The sequence below is a fragment of the Aquila chrysaetos genome, chromosome 10 (genome assembly GCF_900496995.4).
Source record: "Aquila chrysaetos chrysaetos chromosome 10, bAquChr1.4, whole genome shotgun sequence".
Taxonomy (NCBI): domain Eukaryota; kingdom Metazoa; phylum Chordata; class Aves; order Accipitriformes; family Accipitridae; genus Aquila; species Aquila chrysaetos.
Window position 1 is genome coordinate 43,006,311 of NC_044013.1, and position 23,108 is coordinate 43,029,418.

At 46.7% G+C, this 23,108-nt stretch overlaps 1 protein-coding gene across 3 annotated transcripts in view; it reads right to left on the reverse strand.

Moving 5' to 3' along the window:
• Nucleotides 1-2,119: 2,119 nt before the first annotated feature.
• Nucleotides 2,120-23,108, reverse strand: part of CLUH (clustered mitochondria homolog) — a 43,115-nt gene continuing 22,126 nt past the window's right edge. For 2 of the 3 annotated variants that reach the window (XM_030027811.2, XM_030027810.2), the window contains exons 8-26: nucleotides 22,392-22,539; nucleotides 21,540-21,632; nucleotides 20,294-20,988; nucleotides 18,868-19,085; nucleotides 18,114-18,218; nucleotides 16,868-16,968; nucleotides 14,595-14,747; nucleotides 13,892-13,954; nucleotides 12,957-13,201; nucleotides 12,086-12,170; nucleotides 11,240-11,393; nucleotides 10,747-10,886; nucleotides 10,554-10,634; nucleotides 9,791-9,916; nucleotides 9,156-9,277; nucleotides 7,622-7,715; nucleotides 6,707-6,841; nucleotides 5,312-5,385; nucleotides 2,120-4,086 (exon numbers count right to left, since the gene is read on the reverse strand). In XM_030027811.2, the coding sequence (XP_029883671.1) occupies nucleotides 3,918-4,086; nucleotides 5,312-5,385; nucleotides 6,707-6,841; nucleotides 7,622-7,715; nucleotides 9,156-9,277; nucleotides 9,791-9,916; nucleotides 10,554-10,634; nucleotides 10,747-10,886; nucleotides 11,240-11,393; nucleotides 12,086-12,170; nucleotides 12,957-13,201; nucleotides 13,892-13,954; nucleotides 14,595-14,747; nucleotides 16,868-16,968; nucleotides 18,114-18,218; nucleotides 18,868-19,085; nucleotides 20,294-20,988; nucleotides 21,540-21,632; nucleotides 22,392-22,539 (3,001 nt within the window). In that variant the 3' untranslated portion in view covers nucleotides 2,120-3,917. The remainder of the gene's footprint in view (nucleotides 4,087-5,311; nucleotides 5,386-6,706; nucleotides 6,842-7,621; nucleotides 7,716-9,155; nucleotides 9,278-9,790; nucleotides 9,917-10,553; nucleotides 10,635-10,746; nucleotides 10,887-11,239; nucleotides 11,394-12,085; nucleotides 12,171-12,956; nucleotides 13,202-13,891; nucleotides 13,955-14,594; nucleotides 14,748-16,867; nucleotides 16,969-18,113; nucleotides 18,219-18,867; nucleotides 19,086-20,293; nucleotides 20,989-21,539; nucleotides 21,633-22,391; nucleotides 22,540-23,108) is intronic. The other variant, XR_003925346.2, reaches the window with a different exon arrangement.

The window sequence follows — 23,108 nt, forward strand, 5'->3', positions numbered from 1 at the left end:
GTTTTCATATTGGTGTCTTTCAGGTGGTGTGTAGTTTGTTTGGTTTTTGGTTTGGGTTTTTTTCCTGTGATCTGGCCTTAATTACCTTGAATGCTACTTATAAATGGGTCAGCAAACTAAAATGGAAATATGCATTTCTTCATTGATGGAAGAGCAAGGATGTGACCTTGACTATGTGGGGGAGAGATGGAACACAGCTCTGACCAGTTGTGTTCTGTGTAAGCATCGTGCACGGTGTTCCTGAATAGCAGGAACAGACCTGGGATAGGCTGTTGAGGGAGACTGACTTTCATTTGGTAAAAACAACTGAATTTCAGGTACTGCCAGAGTAATGTGCCAGTCAGATGACTTGGCTGGGGTGAAGGGTGTCCTGAGCGTTTGCTACAGAGGTGGTGTTAGGATGCAGGTTTGAAACGAAAGCCTCCTATATGTTTGCAAACATAGTACCCTTATCAAAAGGGAGAGATGAGGGATATTAAAATGTGAGTAGCTAAGAGCAGTCTGGGTAGCTGAAGAATTTCATTTTCCCCTTCAACTTGGTGACGTGATGATGCAGCGAGTGCCTTACTGAAAGCAGCTTTCTAAGTGTGAGACTAGCTTCCACCAGTTGTTTCCAGTTTTGATATAGCACTGATGGGTATTAAAACATTTTTTGGGCAGAGTTGAGTATGAAAAGAAATGATACGTACAGGAATTTTGGTCAATGGTGGGAAGATAATGTATTCAGTTGAGCTAGGCTTCTCTCTGAACAGTACAACCACTATAAGCAGGGAAGGTTTAATGGGGACTTCTTGAAAGAAGGGTGTAGCTTTTGTCCTATGGCTGATGACATTAAGTGCTGGAAACATCTCTGTCTGGAGAGAAAGCAAGGAAGATAAAAATAGTGTATTTCTCTGTGCTTCCTTCAGGATTGTGGATGTTTTTAATCTCTCTGAAATAATTTCATTTTGCTGCAGTTACTTTTCTCAGGCAGTGGCATACCGTTACCTGCCAGTTACAGGACCAGCGCTTCTATGTGGCACTTGTACCTGGGGTGCTAAATCCTGTCTGAGAAGGTGATAAGGTGGACTACGTGTAACTGTGTGAACTAGGAACAGAGTTGGCCTCACAGAGGTGAGTTGCTTTAGGGCTGGGAGAGCTACAGTTTCCTGAATGTCCACCCTCCTCTTGGCCTGGTGTGTCCTCAGCACTAGTCTGAGTCAGTTCTATGCTCATTTTTGTTTAACAACTTGTGAACTGAGTACCTGAGAACACCCAAACCCCAGAAGAGGTGAAGAGGATTACCGAACCTATGTTCTTAAATGCATTTATTTAACAACTAATGATGGCATTCAAGCTGCTTCATGGTGTAGCCTTATTAGGTGGGATTTGCATTTTTCAGCTTCATTTCACATGTTTACAAAAATCCACGGAGCACCTGTGTCCTGCTCACCCCTTCTCCCCATGAGTGGGAGGGAGAAGCAGTGCCTCTCCCTTGAGGCAAAAGTGATTCTGAAGCATCTGTTGACAGACAAGGGTAGTTCCTGCTTCGCTGGGTCGGGGCTGCTGTGGTGGTGATTCTGGTACGAGTTTTATTACTGCTTTTTTGCAGTCGATGCCTTTGTCCACAGGGGCACTTTGTTAGAGGAAAAGGGTGCACGGAGCAGAGGCAGTGGTAGCCTGCACACGACTGCGCAGTTCACAGCTTGCTGAAACGTTCCAGGAACCACAGCACCTTCCAAAATGGTCCCAGAGCTTTCAGCCCTGCTGCTGCACAGGAGTTCAGTAAAACAACCCAGCACGCACGCACCAGCCTTGAGCATCGCTAAGGAAAGTAAGCTGGGGGGAGGTGTGTACTAGACGCAGAGAACAGATAGGTGCAGGTGGAGGAGCTTACTGGGGCACTGAACCCTGCAGCGTGTGGCATCAGTACAGTTACAGGTTTAAAGCCTCCAGCTAATCTGTACCTGTTCTTGTCTATTGGCTCCTGCTCAAAAGAACAGAAACGGTGGCTCCAGGGATGGTGTTCAGGTAACGGTATCCAACACCTTGCACCAAACTGCAAAGAAACCAATAAATAAAGTACCTAAAATAGTTTAAAAAGCTTTTAATGGACTGAAAGACACTAGTAAAAGAAAAATCTTGTAGGAAAGATGCACTGTAGTCATTTATTGATTGCTTTCCCGGAAATTCAGAATTTTTCTAATAGGAGCAAGGTCTTTTGCAGTAAAGACTCCTCCTGCTTTGTCGCCTCTAACAACTCAGAGGCTGCTCCCCTCCTTCCCTTCCCCCCCACCAAGAGTTACAAATACCTGTAACGTAGTACAGGAAACCAAGGGTACAGAGCACAGTGACAGCACTTGTTCTCCAGAAGGTCAGTAAAAGAAGCAATGCAAATTAGCACAGGGTACTATCCATGACAGACAACATGTGAGAGAGAGAGAGAGAGAGACTGGACTCCTTTGTCAGCACAGGGTGGCTGTGGACCAGCAATCAGAAGTTGTTCTACAGCTTGATCTGTTTGGAAAAAAGGACATTCAACTCTGTCGGCATACCATGGCCTGCAGTGGCCACATCTTACCTGCTTTGTGACTGGCGTGGCCAGGGGAGCACGCACTAGCCATTGACAACCCCCACGGGACATGTGTGTGATGGGGAGGGGGCCATAAGGATTTGTTGAGTGGCATCTGCCATTTCAGTAACATCCATTGCCAGCAATGGACGTTCCCCTGGCAACAATCTCAAAAACCAGTGTGCAAAAAAAGTTAGTTAAGAAGGTATTAGCCATAGGTTTCAGTGCTGTGGGAATTTTAGTTTTTATTTAAACCCCCTCCCCGAAGCCTAGTAATTTCAGGTTGTGGGAAATGTATGATCCAGTCTGGTTCAACTTGCCCGCCAGGTTAAAGTCCTGTGTTACAGCTCTGTGTTACAGTTGCTACTGCAAACAAGACCAAGTCCCTATTTCTGACTTTTCATCCCCTCTTCCCCTCCCCCTTTTTAATAGGGCCACGATTTCCTGCTAAATCACTTTAGTTCAGACCTCGTTTGATGCCATTACCAATCTCTCCTAGGCACTGGGGTTTCCATTGTAATGGAAGTTTGTGCGCTTTTTTAAACATCAAGCCCTCACTCTTTGGATACAGTATCCTAAGTTACTCAGCTGCAAGCAGAGCAGAGGTGGAACTGTAAGTATCATATATATATATATCTATATATCTCTATCTATATCTTTACCTTGAAAATTAGAATGTGAATGTTACAAAACCCCACTGAATTGCCAAACTGCCAACCAAAAGTAGAAAAAATGGTTAAAAGAATCCAATGGCTATATCCTGATGTAGAAAATGCTGTACATTCCCCCACTTACATACACACATTACAGGCTTCAGTCATCTGAGCGATACAAATATGGCTGCTTAATTTTCCTTAGCACAAATTGGGATAGTGACTGGGGGGGGAAAATAAATCTTTTGGCTTGGAATCCACATTTTACAAGAATGCTGAGCAGTGGATGGGGCTGGTTTTGTACTGTTTTAGCAAAGCAGTGTCCTTAGTCAACATAAAAATGACCTGAGAAATGTTACATACCTCAAGACAGTTCATTTGGAATTCATATGTACAAAGTAGAAATAACTGATGATATGCGCACACACACAACACGTACACACACACGCAGGCATGACAGCCTCTGGCTGCGCTCACCTAGGATGGGTCTTTCGTATGCTGCTGCATCCTGGCCACCTTCCCCTTCACGTGGCAGACACAAGCTCAGTCAGACAGATTACATTTCTCAGATTAGTTCTTTGCATTGTGTATTAATTGTACCAGTGCAATAACATTGTCAAAAAAGGAGGAGCTGCTCCAGGGGAGTCCGAGACCCTGGGTCAGATTCAGAAAAGGGTGGTTTAAACTTTTTTTTTTTTTAAGCGAGGTACACATTAAGCAGAGCTCTGTGTTAAGGGGATCTCAGCAGAAGGCATGCGTGGCTCAGCCTCTTTCTCCTCCACAGCTTTGTCCTCTGGTTCCAGCTGTTCGCCACTTTTTATACTTTCTTGGAGCTGCTGGCGTCGCTGCACCTCTGCTTTAAGGTTCTCCAAGTCTTTTTGGCTGAAGGGGAAACCAGGAAGGGTAGCAAACATTAGACTAGCTTTAGGAAGCGTGAAGCATAGAGACAAGGTAGTATAATAGGAAATGCTCCTAGCACTTGCCCTCTTCCTGCCAGGTCCCAGGTCTCAGCAATACCTGAGCCAAGCTCTGTGCTTCATTTTGAACCAAGAGGCACCAGGACATGACCTGTCAGTGGCTGCTCAGGGCAGAGGCACTGAGGTTAATCTTGTCTATGTCCAGGCTGCTGCTGGTGGATTTTTTAACTATTGGTGATTACTTATATCATTAGAAGAATACAGTCTCAGCTCAGGTCATCTTTTTCCACCACCACCCCAATCAAATTTTCAACTAAAAGTCTAAGAGACAATTTATAATAAATGAAAAAAAAATTAAGAGTAATGCTGTTTAGGGTGGTCTTCTAGCTGATTATTGTCATCTTTTAGTATGATCTTGGCTAATGTTCTTTGTAAACAAATCCTGTAGAGCTGGGGAAGGAATACCTCCAAGATGTACTTAAAGCAACTACCCTGCTAAGCAGCCTCGTCTGTGGAAGAGCCAGCACTGTTCTTCACAGCCCAGCACTGCTCACTTCATTTCTTCTGGGTAGAGACCACTGACTCTGCTTCAACTACCTCCCACTCTGCAAAGAGAGCTAAACAGAAGAATCCCTTTGCTGCCGGGGTGACAGGCTGAGAGCAGGCGATGAGGGGAGATGCCAGCTCCCAGCTGCTTGCAGAGCGACCCATGGGCAAGTCACACAATAGTGGTCTTGCCCACTGATGCATCAACTCTCCAGGAAGCTTGCCTGATTTCCTTTAGCTTCACAGAGCAGTTTGGGGTTTATGAGATCAGATTGCTGCTACAAGCTCAAGGTTACAGTTTTGAAAGGGACATCTGATGTTTCATGCAATGTTCTTCCAACCAGGAGCTTTTTTTAGTGCCACTAAGGATTGCCATGGGATGCTGTAGAGCATCCCTTCACAAGTGTTCAGGAGTGCCTTCAGAGGACCCAGCACCTTCAAAAGCAGTTTTTATGCAGAAGTGACAATTTCTGCCATTATTTGCCTAGTGCTGCCCGAAGAGAAGAGGTACCCAATATCACTGGAAATGCCACATGACTCTTAATGCAGAGGGAAGCATTGGGTTTATGCTATCTCAGGGACAAAGATAATACAAATAGACTACTTGATTTCTAAAGGTACAACACACAGACGTATCACTCTACCTTAGTGGAATGAAGAGAATTCCATTGATAATGTTGAGCTGCTCCAGGACACTGGCCATACTGGGAGCTGTGAACTACAGCGTAAGAGAAAAAAAAAAAATAGTTTTAAAAGCCAAAACCCTGACAGAAGAACTCAGAGCTCCTAAGCAAGTCCAGATACCATTTACGAACAGTTTAGAAAAACCTAGGTCCCATATGACACACTAATAGCTGTAAGGTGGCATAATTTATATTTTCTACCTCTTTATACCCATAAGTTGAAAAGCAGCATGCAGAGGTCCCCAGCCAGTCACTGTGGGCAACTGCTCCTCTGAACTCTGCAGGACTTCAGTTAAATGCAGTGTAGATGTCAGTTCAAAATGTGTTGGGTTATTTTGTTTTTTCCCCTCCTCCAAGTGTTGTAACAAAGGTAAAAGCTTTATTACTATTTTATGCATTTGAGCCTCTTAGCTGGACACTATTTCCTGGACTTGACTGTTTACTTGACTCAAGGTCCTTATGCTCAAATTACTCTGCCATAAACTCCTCAGTTCTGTACCCAGTTCTTTGCAGTGAGAAGAAAACCCAACCACTCCCACAGAGCACTATCCTCCCTGCCCTTTCTACCAGGAGGGAGTCTCTGCAGCTGGAAGCCTCTTTCCCAACCCGCTGGCTTGCAATCCTCTGGCAGCTGCTGGCGTACAGCACGACGGGGAGAGCACCCATCACACAAGTTAGCGCGTACTCCCCTAGATATGCCACAGCCGGGCTGGTGTGATCTGCCAGGTGCACAGGCGGATAAGAGCAGCTGGGTTTGGCCCAAGAAGGCCAATCTGCTCCTGCTCTGTGTACGGCAAGGCAAGGCAGGCCCCCCCACGCTCCGCTTTGCTGCCCAGCCTCCCCACACCACAAAACCCTTGGAAGGAGAACAAAGCACCTGGTGAAAGATGACAGCATTTTTTAGGATGAGGAAACTGAAGTACTTTTGGATTGAGCAACCTGCCCGCAGCCAGTGAGTCACTGGAGGGGCAGGTTTGTGCGTAGGTGTCCCAGGCTCCCACACTGCGAGCTGCCCAGCGCGTCCTTACCGATTTCCCTGGGTGCCCTGCAACGCACTCAGCTGCGCCCATGTACCTGAGCTCAGGAGAAAGGGCCAGAGCCCAGAACCGCTCTTTTCAGAAGCAGAGGGGACAAATGTTCAGTCCACACTGGTTACACTGTGCTATGTCTGTCTGAGCCTCTTGCTTTTGCAGGGACCTCCTGCCTGCAAAGGGTCTGCAACTGGCACAGCCATTACCACCTCCTGCACAGGCAATGTCTGCACGCATACACTCATGTGTCCTTCAGGAGCAGCTAAACACAAATCTCTGCCTTCGTAGTAAGTACTCTCAATTGCTTTCATTGCATAAAGGTTACCTTAAGCGGCATGATGTTCGCATTGGAGCCATTCTTGTAAATCTCATTCATTGTGCGTTGAAGAGCGACTGCTTGCTGAGTCAGGTATTTCAAGTACTCAGAGCTCTCTTTGGTCTTTTCATGGTGTTCTCCAAGCTAATCAGAAAAGGGGAGAAAAGGAAAAAAAAAAAAAAGGTACAACATTACAAATCAGAACAGGAGCCAACCAACCAGGGTGCACTCCTAGTCTCTGCTAGCTCAACGTCTTTATAGAAACTCATCAGAACTGGATTTCACCTGCCTTGGCATTCAAAAAAACAACAAAAAAAACTCCTCTAGGAGCATTATTATCAACATTACACATTTCCATCAAGTAGGAGCATGTTAGCAGGGTGAGTGGCATTCCCTCCACCAGGCTGTGCTTTCAGCCAGTGAGATGGCGCTGAATCACCGTGTACAACTGCAGACGTGTTCAGGCAGACCCCAGGCTGATGCAGAAGTTTCACTGTGCAACAGCAAGGGCTGCAAGCAGGAGAAGGTATTGCCCACGAAACAGCTCAACTACCAAACTAGTTGGGATCTGGTATTTAAAAGACAGGTGGTGCAAAAAGTGGAAAGAACAGACCAGTTCTTTCAGTGCCATGCCAGAACATGGGGCAATGCCACCAACAGAAATTTCTGTCCAGCGACACAGGTACAGCAAGAACAAACTTACAGGAAGTCTATTCAAAGACTTTTGGCATAAAAGCGGTCAATTGTTGTACAGGGCAGCAGTCCTACCCCATCCCTAGAAAGACAATTCCCTGGCGTCTGCTCAGAGCTGTTTGTAAGAAAGGCCTCCCCGAGTTCCAAGTTGTAGCACTGTTTTGCAGTGGTACTGCTTGTTTCTGGCAGTAAAGTGATATGACACAAATTAACAGCACACATGCTCCTTACCTGGTTTTTGTAGATGGTGTAGCCTTCCTTCTCGTGCTGCAGAGCTGACCGGAATTCTGCTTTGCTCTCGTACACTCGGGCTACCAAGTGGTGGCTGAGGGAAGGGAAAGGGTTTAGAGGTACTTTCATGAAGAAGAAACATTTCTGCACTACAGTGAGCATGACTTTAACATAACAACGTTTAGGCTAGAAGTCTTAATGTCAGTGTGAAAGGAGACAGACACTGGACTCTGAATACAGCACGCTGGCAGTTACTTTTCCCCACTCCGTTTGGAGATTAATATATTACGCTGATTTAGGTTGGATTGTTGTTGAAATGCTGATAAGTGACCTACAGGAGTAAAGACTGAACTGGGGATTTTTTCCTCCTGCAGCCAGGAAAGCTGAAGACCACAGCAGTGAACTGAATGGAGGCAGCACATCCACAGGAACATCTCGGGACTAGATCTGTTAACTGAAGAAGGAAGCAGCCACAAGCCCTTACCCTTCAAAAGGGTCTTTTTGTTTCTTAGAAAGCAAACGTGTGAATTACTTGATTATTCACAGACTAAATCAAAAAAACTTCCAGCACAGAAACAAACAGCAAAACAGTGGCAGAGCTGGGACCCAAGTCACCTGGGCTCTCTCTAGTTGGGAGAGCTGACTTGGCTTGGACTTTGCTTCCTTAGTGTTTCTGGAATGAAAAAAAGATTTCTGGTTTTGGCAGTGTTACTCTGTGGGAGGTGATTAATCTCATCAAGCATCCCAGTGCTACTAAGGGAAGGCAAGATGCTTTCTGCAGAATGCATATCCATCAACTGCTGGAAAACAAATCAGACTCTTGTGGGTGCTTAATAAGATTTATTTTCACCCTGACGAAGAACAGATGGGTTGCAATGTGGTAGTAGTAATTAGGAGTGGGCCACTGCTTGGTTGATAGTGAGCCAGTTTTGCATTCAAGGACAGTGCATACAGCCCCAAAGAGCAGTGGGTATTTAGAGCAGATCCTAAAGGTGCCGACCACTCATAGCTCCCTTGGAAACACAAGGAAGCCATGCAATATTTTATTCAAATACAAGGCTTTATGGTAAAGGACAAAAGCAAATTATATGCTTCTCAAAGATAGCTCCCTGAGGGCTGAAACAATTAAATACAAGTGTTTACGTATCGTCCCAGTCTCCCAGTATAATTACATTAGCCTCGCTCTCCAACCTTCACTTGCCACATATATTTTTCTGCTGAGAGTCTACAAGGACCAGGGTCATCTTGACAGATTTTGGAGGCAGTCAGCATTACAGCAGATCCCACGATTAACTTTAAGAATGAGGGATCTCTGTCTTTCAAGACGACAACCTTGGATGCTGCACCATGACCTTGACTCATGCAGCCCAGCAGTCCCAAAGGAGTCTGACAGCAGGGAAAAGACTGAATCTCTAGTTTAACAGGGTACAGCTGGACACAGCCGGATCAGATCCCTCCCATATGAGCGCACGGTGAATGTACTCACTCTCTTTAACAGTACAGTGACCCAGCCCAGCACTCCACCCTGCCTCACCTTAGTGCAACTTTCAAAGACTTGGAGCCGTGATACTTGGAGCTGATGGCCAGCGCGTTCTCCAGGAACCGGAGGGACAGGTCATACTCCATAACCCCGTGGAGCACCAAGCCAATGTTATTCTGTACAAAGAAGTCAAGTAGGCATTCGGAAAGCAAATTCAAACTACGCATTTATTGCTTCATAAATACCAAGACCACACAGGTATTTCGCTGTTGAAAAGGCTGTAGCAGCCACAAATCCCCAGTGGATATCTCTGTAGCACATAACACATGACAGGAGACCGTCCTCCCCCTTGGGAGCTCAGTCCAAACAAGCCAGACAAAACAGAGATAAGGAACTCTCTCCATTTTATGCAAAGGCAACAAGAACAGGCTAAATTGAGGAATTTGCCCAAGGATTACAGGCGCTCCAGCGTGCCCAGCACAGAGCTCCAGCCACAGAAGGCTGACCTCACCAGCTACAAAGAGTCAAACTCCTTTTTTCCCCTCTTCTAGTAGTACTAACTGGTAGTAACCCAGGGCAGAGGAAGCAGTGCCTAAATGTTTATTTTAAATAGCCAGCACTATGGGCATTTTAAAGATCAAGAGGTTTCTTGGAGATTAGAAGCCTGAAGACTCTAAAAGATTACTTACATCTAAGAGTGCCATTTCTGGATGATCCTCCCCAAATACCAACAGCATGAGGTAGCGTGCACGGTACAGTAAGTTCAATGCTGTAGAGAGCTGGCTGTTTGCAAAGCAGTACAAAGCAAGGTGCATCTATAACAAAAGAAGTAATCCAGCATTAATGGTTTTTACTTACTACACTGTAAAGCAAACTAATCTCTCCTTTCTACTTTTTTCCTCAGCTGCACACAAATAAAAAGGTCTTCCTTTATGGTTAAAAAGGATTTCAACCACTCAGAAAAGTCCAAATCTGCTGGCTGATTTACAGCTCCACTGAGGTATCACACAAGACACAGCACTGAGGAAGCTGAAGTGTTTCACTTCAGTTTCTCTTACGCACCTCAAGGAATATTTCAAAATTGACCTGTGTGTATATGATATTCTGATTGTGCTTTTGGGAGGATTCTTTCTCTTTCTTTGTTTTTGATGTAAGCCCAGGGCAAAAGCCAACAGAATTAATGACTATAAATAAACATTCAGCAGACAAACCCCCAAAATTCTAAACTGAGTAGGACAAATACTGACCATGCAGGACGTTTATAATGCAAACACTTAGGTATTCGGTTTACAAAATCATAAGATACAAAACTTAAAAGTGGAGGATTCTGGGAAGAACATTGCAGAAAGAAGGAGAACTGCAACTGTTTTCTAGATGCAGACATGAATTAGGGCTCACAGACTCCACACGGACAGACGAGGCACTGCTTCTCTCCCAGCACCCTGTACTCACGTATTCTTGAATTGTGTTGGGATGTTCAATACCCAGGACCCTCTCGCTCATTAGCACCGCTTTCTGCTGATTACTTAAGGCCTAAACAGAACAGAAGACCCAAGAGCAAGTCACACAGTGCCATGCACTTGAACAAGCAAGCATGGGGAAGGAATGAGAGGACTAAACAGACCCTATCCAAGCCCTTGCTTACCTCTGAATAATCTCCCATGATATAGTTGAGACGAGCTAGCAGCCTCAGGCAGGCACAGATTTCTACATGCATAGCACCATACACATTGTTGAACAAGTTTAAGGCTTCATTGATGAGCTCACAGCCCTCCTTCAAGAAACCTGAAAAAAGTTATATTCATATACGTATGTATGTTAAATAACCCCTCATACTACTGGAGAAGGGCATTGCCCACAAAGTGAAAACAGTAGTGGGATATGTAGCCATAGGTCACTGCCTTGTGTAAGGACTAAAACCTAGGGGAAGGAAAATGCTGCCCTGCATCCATCCTTGTTCATCGTTGGTAACTTTATAGCACGTGTGTGTTTCCAATGGTCTTGGAGACCACGATTCTCTATCAAAACAGGGTGGGTGGGGGTTATATTGGTAGAGGGCAGTGGGCCATGCCACACATACCCTGCTCTTTCTTTTATCAGCAGTCACCTCAAGAGGCAGAGGCATGTTGGGTCTGTACCTTGCTGAACCTTTGCTTGCCCGCTCTGGAAGAAGTGGAAAGCATCTGAGGCTTTGGGGTTTACATGCTTCACTACAGGGAAGATGTTGAGAATATCCTCTTCTGTGAAGGTAGGCTTGTGCCTGTTGTCAAAGTTGTACTCCTTCAGCAGTATCTGGAGGAACCGAAAAGACCGGAGGTCATGGTCACCACTTTCATAGGTACTTGGCAAGGAAAGAGGGGAAAGTAAGCCTTGAATTCTGCATGCGGATTCACAGTCAAAACATCTCCTGTTATCACTCCCTGGGGACAGAGTTTTGAAAGAAGGTCACGTGTAGGCACACACCACCACGTGTGCGTGGCAAAACCACACTGCAGTGCCAAGGCATGGTCGTGCCAGTACTGGAGCCCCGACAGGGCAACCCCATCCAGCCAAACTCCCGCACCCCACAGGAGTAAGAAGGCAGTGGTGTGGGGAAGGAAACCCCTGGTTCTTCAAGCAAGGACAACCCCGAAGTCCTGCTCTGCTCAGCCAAAGAGCTGCTTCTCTTTGGATGGGGAGTATGCACGTGCATGAAAACTTCAGAGGTGAGTTTGGTTTGTCAGACAGAGCAAGCTACAGGAATTGTATTCAGGCTGGCTAATCTTCCAAGGGAGATGCACAGCAAGTTCACTCTAAAAGGAAACTGGATTAGAAATCTCTATCGCCAGGGCTGGAACCTTTATTTCAACATTAACACCACAAAGACCTTTAGGGGCTCACACTGTCTGTCTGAAAGGCTGTCCCCTGCAAAGCAGTTTGCACTTACTCTTCATGTTTCTCAGTATAGAACATGATGGGGAAGGGAGGGAAGACGTGGATCTTACTTGGACTCCAGTTTTGAGGGAGATTTCACGAAGCAGGGTGATTTTCTGTAGATTATATACTTCAGCTGCTTGGTCAGCATTCTCACTGCAAAAAGCACACACAAGCTTCAGCTCTCTGGTAAGTTTCTGCTCAAGGACATCCCTCTGCTGTGGTATATCTGAAGATCTGAAGCACAGGTCCCTCTACAGCTAGGTGCTAACTGAAACCAATTACTAACATCACAGTGGTTGTTAATGGTCTATTAAAGCTTACGGAGATGCACAACCATACTTTTTACTCAAATCCTATGTGTGTTCTCTTCAAAGCTCACCACAGAGTTTAGGCGAGAGTCTGAAGGCCTTCAGCTCTTGGTAAAGAGTGAGCTGTCCCTGACGTGAAGGGATGATCACTGATTTAGCCAACTAGTCATGGTTTTTCTCTTGGGCCACTTTGCTTGTGCTTCCAGTTTAACACTCACCATCTGCACCTTCCAGCAGCCTCATTCGCCATCTCTGTTTCAGACACAGGAGAAGCTGTCCTTGTTTTTGGAACATAGCTCCCTTCAGCCTAAATCATCTATATAGAAAAATATCTTTTGACTATACTCCTTCAGCTTCTTGCCTTCTGCTCCCCTCTGCACCACTAAGGAAAAGTTTCCCCTCCTCTCTGGGTTTCTTAGCTGCCTTTGCATCATAGGTTTCACCTCATTTCAAATCTCAGTTACACTTCCCCCTGCTACTCTTTGCCTGATTTCTTTCCATTGTAAGCCTGTAAAACTCCCTCAAGAGTACAAGTGTATATTCAAACAGAAAACAAGTCAAAAAGGCAGGTCCTATTAAAGAACAGTAAGAGCTACAGACATTTGGTGACAGGGTAATTTGCTCTGCTTACCATTCAAGACTAAAATCGAAGTAGTTCTTTGCTTCTGAACAAATATTCCTCCAAAGCTCCTGAGGGGTCATGCTGGCCCATGCAGTGTTATCAGCATTTCCAAGGTTCCTGTTTTTCCTTTTCTTATTCTTTTTCTTGGAGACCAGCTCATCAGCTGGAAGATGGGCAATGGGATTTGGAAAGGAGCTTAGAAAGCAATTGAGGAAGTGGCTGATGGCTGCTGATAAACCCGACAGCTCCACACCCTACAGCAAGACACCAAAATCAGTCCTGGAAGACACCCGCCATCACACAGGCACTACTCCGACCCTGAGCCTCACACAAATCCAGTCCTACCAGAAACAGGAAAACCTTTCAGGAGAGGGAGAGGAAGGCAATATTTGCAAGTGGAACTAGCACAGACAGAATTATGTAGATATAAGAGCTAAGTATATACCCACACACACAAATATATAGTTCCATTTCAGGCTGCTACCTGGAACAGAGAAACTAGAAAGTGTAAAGAAGATTTTGAGACTGGAGTAAAGCCAGGTGTATTGCTATGTTATGTACGGACAGGTATAAGGATGCATTAGTGTTCATGCTATTAAAAAAAGCTTCTTAGAAGGGCAAAAGCAACACTGTTTAAGAGGAAAAGGTATTACAAGGAAAACAAGCTGTGATTTCACTTTTAAAAGCCTTCAACATAATGAGTGAGAATCTAAGGAAGAAAAGCATGAATGATTACTCTCCGGGAAAGCTATCTTCAAGTGGGAACTTGTTTTCCCTTACACACAGGCCTGTACCTATTTTAGCACTAATGAGATTGTACTTCCCGTTGCTAAGCAACGCCCATGAACTGCCTAATGAGAGAAAGGACTCCAACGGCTCTCTATTTGTGGAAAAAAGTCATTTGAGAGGACACACAAGGCAAGAGGTCAGACTGCAGGTCATACCTGGAGGTATGTCTTGAAGATGTGTTTAGCCGATCGAGTGATCAATTCACTGATTCCTATTTTCTACCCAAAGGAATAAAGAACAGAGACCAAGAGTCAGTTGGCAATAACAATGAAAAATACACTTTGCTTTTGAAGTGGGCTTTTATCAAGACCTGCAGAAGACACATTCTCCAGTCCTTACCCTGCAGCACAGAACTGTTTTGCATTTGACAACACTCCTGGAGCCGGGGAAGAGAGCCCCCTGCACACCCGTGCATGGTGGCCACAAGCCACCCCGTGCGGCACAGCTCAGCTCTAACCGTGCATCCAGGAGTTACTGCAGCACTAGCCCTGTGCATGCTCATGGGCAGCCACACTCACAACACTTTCCAGTTTGATCCAAAGCCCGAATGGATCTTAGAGGCTTAAAAAATGCATGGCTTAAAATCCAACTGTGTGTTACCTGCTATTACGCTTGGGGAATCCCTGAAGCACTTCTCTATCCCAAAGGACACTCAAACTCCCTAACGTTATGAAAGCCATTAAGGATTTGGGAGCAAAATTCCCCATCCACCACTTACAGGTCCTTCCCCCGCCTCCTCTACTTTTGAAGCTGTTTATTTTTACACAGAGAAATAATTGGCCAAGTTGGAATCTATACAGGACAAATTATGCCAGAGGCAGTTTTAATTGACAGCCTGAAGTTAAGCCTGATGCTTACAAAAATGTGATCCAGCTGAGCACGGCCAGGGGTCTTGGTGATGAAGTTGATCACTTTGCCTAGATAACGCATGTTGATGCCCCTCTGGTGCATGGCCTCTGCTAAGGTAGCCCCATCCATTGGGAGCACCGTGTGATCCAGGCAGTCTTTGACCTGAAAGGTAGATGCAAACTTTGGTTACTGAGAGCAAACATGAAGGAAAGAATTTCAATTTTAAAAAAATTACCAAAAAAAAAAAGTTATCCGCCTGGGAAGGGAAAAAGGCGTTGCCTGACAGAGAAGGCAGTTTCCAGGGATGACATTTAAGTTACAAGCACAGCAAGAACCAGCAAGTACAGAACACTGATCAGCCAGAGCCAGGGCTGCCGGGTGCTCCCTACCTCAGGCCGTAGGCTCCGCAGCCGGCAAAGCAGATAACCCTGGAGAGACTCCTCGGGAGCTCTGGGTAGTGCCTCCTCTGCTCTGGGATCCGGCACAAAGGAAACCCTGAGCTGCCCCAGCCCCGAGCCCCCTGCGCAGCTGCGGGGCCGCAAGCAGGAGCGGCATCGTGGCAGCAGCGGGAGGGAGAGCTGTTTCTCCAGCACTAACAGGATGGCAACCCGCCCAGCGCTGCAAGGGCACGGGGGCAGGACCGCTGTTCCCCAACTGCTGGTCACACACGCCTGTTACCTGGGGTTCAGGGTCGCCCCGAAGGCCGACAGCGATGCCGAGCAAGGCTCTTTTGGTGGGTGGAGTGCTGCGATACCAGAGACCACCACGCTACATGGGCAGGGGCAACAACTGCAGCAGACGGCCCAAAGCAGTTTGTGCAAGCTCCTTGCCGCTTGTACCACTTTTACTCTTACGTCTCAGTGGTGAATGAGCAGCACTATGCACTCCCAACAAGGATTGGGCAACTGGGGTGTTGAGAGATCAAATGCCATAGTAAAACAACTCAGGCTTCATCCAATTCCCTGTGCAAAACAAGCAGAGGCAAAGGCCCCGTGGAGCAGCACAGAGGATTGTAACCAAGTGCTGAGCGTGCAGTGTCTCAAGTGGCCCAAGACGACCAGTGAGGCGTTCAGCATAATTCAGCATACAGCTTCCAGTGGTTTGCCAGAGGCCACACAGGAACTCAGTAGCAGAGCAGGGACTCAGAGGACTCCCGTGGCTCAGGCAATGAGAACCACTTTCCCCTTGGCATGGGTTACTTAGCTAATGCTTGTGGAACTCACAGGCTAACCCTTCTTTAAGGGCCTCGTGGTCACTAACTAAAAACATTTCCAATTAAAAGACTACACGGAGTTGTGCACACTTAGCTGATAAGGGGATATGGCACTAGCATTTTAAGTTGTGTTGGAGCACTGATAAAGAGTGACTTAATTCACGTCATGGAGTAATACTGGTTACTCTCTGATACGCAGAGTACAGAGGACTCCCTGCTTACAGCAGCTGGCCTGTAACTTGCCCTCACACATGCTCGTGCAGCATTTTAGGTTTATATACTCGTATATCAACTATCCTGTAAAACAAGAGTCACCAAGCCCTTTTCTGATTCACTCCCCCTGTTTTTTTATTTAAAGACTGAATAGCTGGTCTTAAAGATTATGCTGACTACAAAACTAGTGGATTTAGAGTTCAGATGAAACTTTCCAGCAAGGAAAATTCCCTCCTACATAAGACCAACAACTCCTGAACCTCTTGGAGTGGAGATCATCAATTCTGCCCTCCTAGTTACAGTGCCTGCAGTAACATATGCATTAGCAGTCAATTTAGAGAGCCTCTTGAGAAAGGAAAAGCTGGTATTTCTTACCTAGCCAGGTGCATGGGTAAGCATCCAAAACACTTAAGACTTACAGAGGGAGTTTTACAACAGATATTACTAGGAACAATTTCCCAGTTCACTCCAAATTATTAGTCACCAATTGAGTCACAATCAGGGTCAGATAATACAGTAAGTCCTGCAGAATGCCCAGGGCTAGGGAGGATGACTTATGTGGTCTTTATTGTCCCAAACACTTAGCAATAGCTGTTAATTACCAGTGCCAAAAATTCTTTGTTGGACTGAGGTGGGAAAATTGTGCCATGATGTAAGACAGGAAATGGAAAAATCCCTCTTATGCTTGCACTGTTCACCGTACTTCACCACTGGTGCCAAAACTTGGCTGCCAGCAGAAGACAGCATTTGCTGGGGAGGTAAAGCTGGCATACCACTGTGTCAGTGCTTGCTCAGAGTGGCCAGGCTTGAGGCAAGCTTTCAGAGGGGACATGACTGCTGGTCCTCAGTTCCTTACCAAACCTGGGATCTGGCACGACAGCAAGAATGCAGCAGCATCCTTCAGCAACTGCTTCTGATCCTGCACCTCCTCTTTGCTAGATTCAGGAAAACGAACACCTACGAGAGTAAAAGAGAAAAACATAAAAAACGTCAACTCAAAGAAGAAACAAGTCATATACAGAAAGCACATAGTAAGAGCAGGTAAAAAGTTAACGTGATTCTGTCTCCCTAGAATTAAAGACACTTCTTCAAAAACTCATCTACTCTACAACAGGTTTCAATGGAAAGAGCATTAGCTGCTTTGCTCGATTAGTAGCTGTGCTGCTCTTGCCCACTCATTCATTCTTAACGCAGCTTTTAAAAGCCCCAATTCTGCTCTTTATCTGATCCATTCTACCTATTGCAAAGTGCTGTGTACACTACCAGTGCAAAAGAGTCAACTGGCTAGACTGGAGTGGGAACATTTCAGCAGATGGACCAGCAAATACTGCAAGTGCTAGAAACTCAGAGCCTTTTGGTTTTGCACACTAAAATTAAAATCAGGTTTTAAGTTCTAGCTGCAAAGTCAGTGCCAAAGCACTAATCCTTACCAGCCTTAGAAGATGCTTGGGCGTTTCAAAACACATGGTCCACATTTATTCCAAGCTAAATTCAACTATATGGCCATTTCCCATTTGCATGCATACAGCTCGGTATTCACCCCCACAAACACTCTGGGAGCTTCTTCTGTATTTCCAAATAAAAAACACTGATTCCAGCCATGGAAAGCTACATACAGTGCCTGCAACCGATGCATACATTTGAAAGGGCACTGTGACCTGCTTACCAAAATGTTACTAAAACAAACCCTGCCCTTCACTGAAGACGGAACATCAGTTGTTCAACTACAACTGTTGTTTTTTGTGTAAACTACTACATTAGGATAAAATTTAATTTTTTCCCTCCCTCTGCTTCTTTTCATGTGGTCTAGCAGCTGGGATGTTGGAGAATCGCACGAAGATTCTTGGCAGCAATCTGCAGACCTCCCCCGAGTGTAGCAGTGGGAGACAGCTTACTGCCCGCATTTGGTAGCTCGAGCATTGCAATCAATTACACTTCTTTCTCTTCCCTGTATCTTTGTGCTTCACGGAGAATCCTGCAGCATGCCCAGCCAGCCAAAAGCCAGCAATATTCTTAGCTACAGAACACAATTTTTTGCCTGTAGCTGGCTGGACAGAGCAATCCTCTGAAGGAGGACTAAAACCAGCTCTTTATACACATACCTGGTGAGAAGATATCTGGGTTAAACCGAATGTCAAATGACATGTCACTAATGGAGCCTACAGCCTTGCAAGCATTTCGAATCACTTCTCTGCTTTTGGGATCCACTGGAGCAGGAAGAAAAATAAAATACAAATGAATGTGGATTTCAGAAAATGACAAGCCTAGCTATTAAATTAAGATAAAAGTTTTGTTACTAAAAGCAGCAATGATGGCACATTCTGCAGAAAGCCATTAAAAAAACAATCAACTGTAAGATATTTGGACAGGAGGATGGCTGCAGAATGCAAAGTCTAAACAAGAGCACATAAGATGACCCAGAAAACCCATGGATCCCCCACGCCGCCAACGACAGATACTCAGAAATCCAAGCCTGGGATTCCCAAAGGCGTCTGCATCACGCTTCCCAGCCCTGCCACAGCCCGCTCCCCTCCACCTGCACGAAGCCTCTGGCAGCCCAGTCCCAGCTGCTGACCCCGCAGGCCAGCTTGCTGGCCAGGTTCTCGCTCCTGCGGCAGAGCTGATGGGCTTGCTGCATTCAGAGACACTCGCCCACCTACCCAACCGGCCCCCAGGTGCGTGAACAGCTCTATGCAAAGAGCTAAGACAATATTGACAGAGGAAGCCAGTGCTTGTCCTGTTTAACAACAAATAATCACCCCAGCCACCCCCAGTCTGGCTTAGCTCCTACCAGCGACACAGCCCACCAGCTAGGGCAGGAGGCCTGGGCTGCTTCTGGCGCTAAGGATGAAATACCTGTTCCATCGTCGGATGCAATGGTCTCAGCAAGCTCTTTCACCTGATCAAGTCCAGTCACGTTATCGTCTATTTTACCATCCTCTGACTCAGACTTCTCGCTGTCTGCAGTACCGTTCTCCGGAGAGGCGCCATTTTCCAGCGCACCTGAGCTCTCCTGCTTGTTGGCTTTCTGCTGCATCAGCTGCAGTGCAGCCAGCTTCATGAATAAGAGATACCTACAGTAAAGGAAAAGAGGAATTCAGCACAGCAGGAGAATCCAAGAGGATCACAACTGCTCTGTGAGGAAAAACCTCACAAAGTTAGCATTATAGGCCATACAGTTTCCCTGTGGAAAGGCACGATGTACACCCTCTTCCCATGAGCTTTCCAAAATCAAAGGAATGCACATTAGTTTATCAGATGATGCAAAAAACCATGGGTTTTCATTACCCATCACAATGGGAAAGTAATCTCCTTGCAGTGGTTACAAATTGCTTTCCACACACAGCATCAGCAGACAGCTCGAGAAGACTCTCACTGCCAGATGCACAGGACTAGTCAAACACAAACCAGCAGCAATTTTGCCAGGAGACCTTAGCAGAAAGAGGCCCAGCCTTTGCTAGCCAAGGAGCAGCAGCAGCAGCACCCTACGGCCATGGTCCTGCAGGCTGCTGGTCTGGAAGCTCTCCCAAGGAGCAACAAAGCCTGCCTGCAGGCATGTGGCAGAACTGGGAAGGGTGCTGGCTGCAGAACTGGTTGCTCAGCAGGCAGGACTCCTCCGTCAGCAACTGGAGGGCTCATCTTTCAGGCAAGCGAAGCACAGGCTCTGACCATCTGTGATAGCAGAGCACCTGCAGCCCTTCACATTGGAAGCAGGAGCATTAACATCTAGTGATGTTAGATCCTGCACCTCCTCGGCACCACACGGCCACACCACATGGCTTCAACTTGTCCTGCTCCCAGAGCTCCCACTTCCTCGCCTGCACTGAGCGAGCCCGCACGCCAACACATCTCACCACAAAAGTGCCTACAGCAGTTCCCATAGGTAATTTTTTTTCAGCCTCTAGGAAAAAAAGGTAGCATTCAAGGCATCTGGAGAGCCTTAAAAAGAAGCATAAATCCTTCCCATTCCCTAGCCATCAGATGCACAAGATATCTGCAGGGAAAGAAGAACTAAATGTTTGGACAGGAAACAACAAAAACAGATCTGGAGACTAAAAAGCAAACCACCTCTTTCCCTGACTGCCTGTAACCCTGTCAGAATCCCTACTGTTTTCACCTCTCATTAATTAAGTTTCTATAATTGCACCTGCACAGCCAAGCAATGGGGAAATTTGCTGCCCAATTCTGGGAGCTCTGTTGTGGTGTCCCTGGGACAACGCAGCATGGTCCTGACTTGGACCGTTACCAGTTGCAGGTGGAGGAAGCGGGGAGCTCAGCTCACCTGTGTTCTACAAAGGCATCAACAAGTTCTTGCCGGAGACAGCAAAGCTTGTGTCTGTGCTGCTTGGGGAACCCCATTTTCTTACATTCCTCTGGCATCTCCTCCCCTTCAACAGGCAGGAAGTTTAGATCTGGAGGGAAAGTGCGGAGCAGGTCCAGGATGTAGTGACGCCCGTCGTTGCCAATAATGCCTTTGCACTCCACCGAGGAGCACAGCTCCACCTCCTCATTCTTGTCGTTGAGGACTTTGTGCTTCTGGATCTTAAGTGGCCTGCTGGTCTTCTCCAGCAGCTCCAGGTACTTGGGGTGTGAGACAACTGTCTTGCCAAAGTCTATTGACCCATAGATGACGCTCTGTTCCTGCTCCCGTTCCAAGATGCCAGGAATAATAGACTGAGCTGTCACCCTGTAACCTCTGTAATCCACCACTACAGTCCCCAGCGTGTACAGCCCTTCTACATCCACAGCATTATAGGTCCGCACACCATTGAGATCATTGGTAGGAGCTACGTAAGCAGCAACATCTCCGCCAAAGTCCTTGTAGTGGTCACGGACGTCAAAACCCAGGCTGAAGAAAATGTTGTTCCAGATGAACATCTGCATCTTGGTCTCTTCACTGGGGTTGATGGCCATAACGTTGCCATCAATGACAGCCATAGCACCTCTTGTTGCTGCTGCAGTGAAGTCGCTGTGAACCTGGAGGCAGGTGGAGAGAAATCTGGGTAAGCAAGGGCTCCCACCCTCCCAGCACTTTGCTTTTAAAGCACCCTGCAAATTTGTCCTTCACTCCTCTCCTCCTGATAGTCTTCCAGCAGGTAGGTCAGCTAGCTTTTACTTTTGTGAGCCTGGCTAGTGGCTTGGATACAAGCTCCAGAAGCCAGAAATTAGGGTTCAGCATGGCTCAGGCTCATTAGCTCTCTGCAGAGGAAGGCTTCCGTGTAAGCGTGTCCCTCCTCCTCCTGTTCATCCCACCCACTCGAAGGAGGACTGGATCAGACAGAACAGCAGAGGACTAAGAGGACGCTGCCTCAGGGTCAGCAGGGAGACACAGGGTCAAGGAGCACAATCCTTCCCTGCGGGGCTGGGAGCAGAAGGCAGACGTGCAAGAGAGAACAAGACCCCTTAGCTTACAAACAGGGATCCTCCTCTTGCAGTTTCTAAAGGGTAGCCCAAGTGAAGTGTCCAGATGCGATACAGACAGCAGAGAAGGGGCTGCGTGAGGAGTTGCCTGCACATCCCAAAGTTACCTTGAAAATGGCTCGTTCTCTCAGCAGCCTCTCAGGCAGGTTCTTGCGTGGCAGCTCTCGTGTGGTCTGCAGCTCCTCGTTCCAGTCTCTGGTCTGAAAGAGTCAAAGCCTTGTGGGAAGCAATGCATTGTGTAGGAAGGAGCTGGCAAGTCAGCATTTCTGCTTTATGAGACATTTTGTGAGAGAAGGGATGGGAAGGGGCAAGAATTCAGGCTGCTGTGGAGTTCGGAGAAAGTGAATTAGCAGCAGGAATGAACACTGCTTGTGAGTGGACTTTATTCAACAGCAGTTTGGGATAGATCTTACATTAGCCCAGCTCATGCAGTGCAGTTTAACTGAAATAGCAGCTTGCCACCTCTGGAGGAGCATGGTGCAGGTTTCATCAGCCAGCACACTGCAATGTAGTCACACCACAGGCAGACAGCCACCCATGGGCAGCCATTACAGCCCTGCATCGCTCACAGCCTGCAAGATATTATGCTATAAAGCTGCAACTGAAGCATTTGGAATAGTTTTCTCAGAGACACAAGAGCCATTCCAGGCCTGACTGGCCTGGAGAAGCACTCTGTCTTCTGTGCACTGGTGCTCGGCAGAGCAGGGACATGGAATTTGTAAACACCTGAGCAGAACCTGCTCCTCTCAGACCTTTACATGCTCAGGGAGTTGCAGCCTGAGCAGTATAGCCCCTATAGTCAAGGGCACTGTCAAGAACAAGGACTCCTGCAAGTTTTCCTTTGATGAGCAAAACCCTTCCACAAATACCAGCGGTCTACTTGTTAAAAGTTAACCAGTTCCCAGCACAGCTAGCAGCAAAACTCTTGCCAGTGGTCTCAGGCAAAGCAAGACCAATACCTGTCCAGGTATGTGCTCTTCATAGCCCAGTCTAGAAGTATAAGCGTCTTCTGCCCGGACACAGTCCATGGCATGTTCTGCTTGCGGAGCCGTCCAGCTGTACACTTGGAAAGGAGTGGCTATCCTTTCAAAAGGGTGTCTCTGAACCCTAGTTTGGGAGTGAAAACAATCAGACATTTTCCAAAGGAAGATTTCTTTCTATTCTAAGAGAAGTTTCCATCTGCTGCAACGTCAGCTTCTGACAAACAACAGAACAAGACCAGGCCTCGCAAGCAGCACAGTGGACTTTCGTTTAACAAGTACCATACCCCACAATGACTGATTGGCACGGGCAGCATATCTCAACATCAGTCTGCAGAATTACCTGGGCTCTCCCCATCCCCCTTGCCAGTTTTATCCTCAGTTGTATCACCAGAGATCCCCCATCACCCTCTGCATTTGGAAGTGGAGGACGCCCATTCCCAGCTAGCCACCTCTCAGACTGGCCCTCAGCTTTGACACCAATCCATAAGGGTCGCATTATAAAACCAGCCTACAGCACACATCCACTAACAAAGTGAAAAAGCAAGCTTCACCGAATGGCCCCTTGTGTAATCTGTCTGCTCTCAGCAGGTGCTGGAGTCTCATCTGTATTTACTTCTAGCCCAAGAAGCAATACAGTATAATCATTTTTAAATGGCCAGATAGTCACAGTGGTGGCTGGAGGCCACTGCTAAT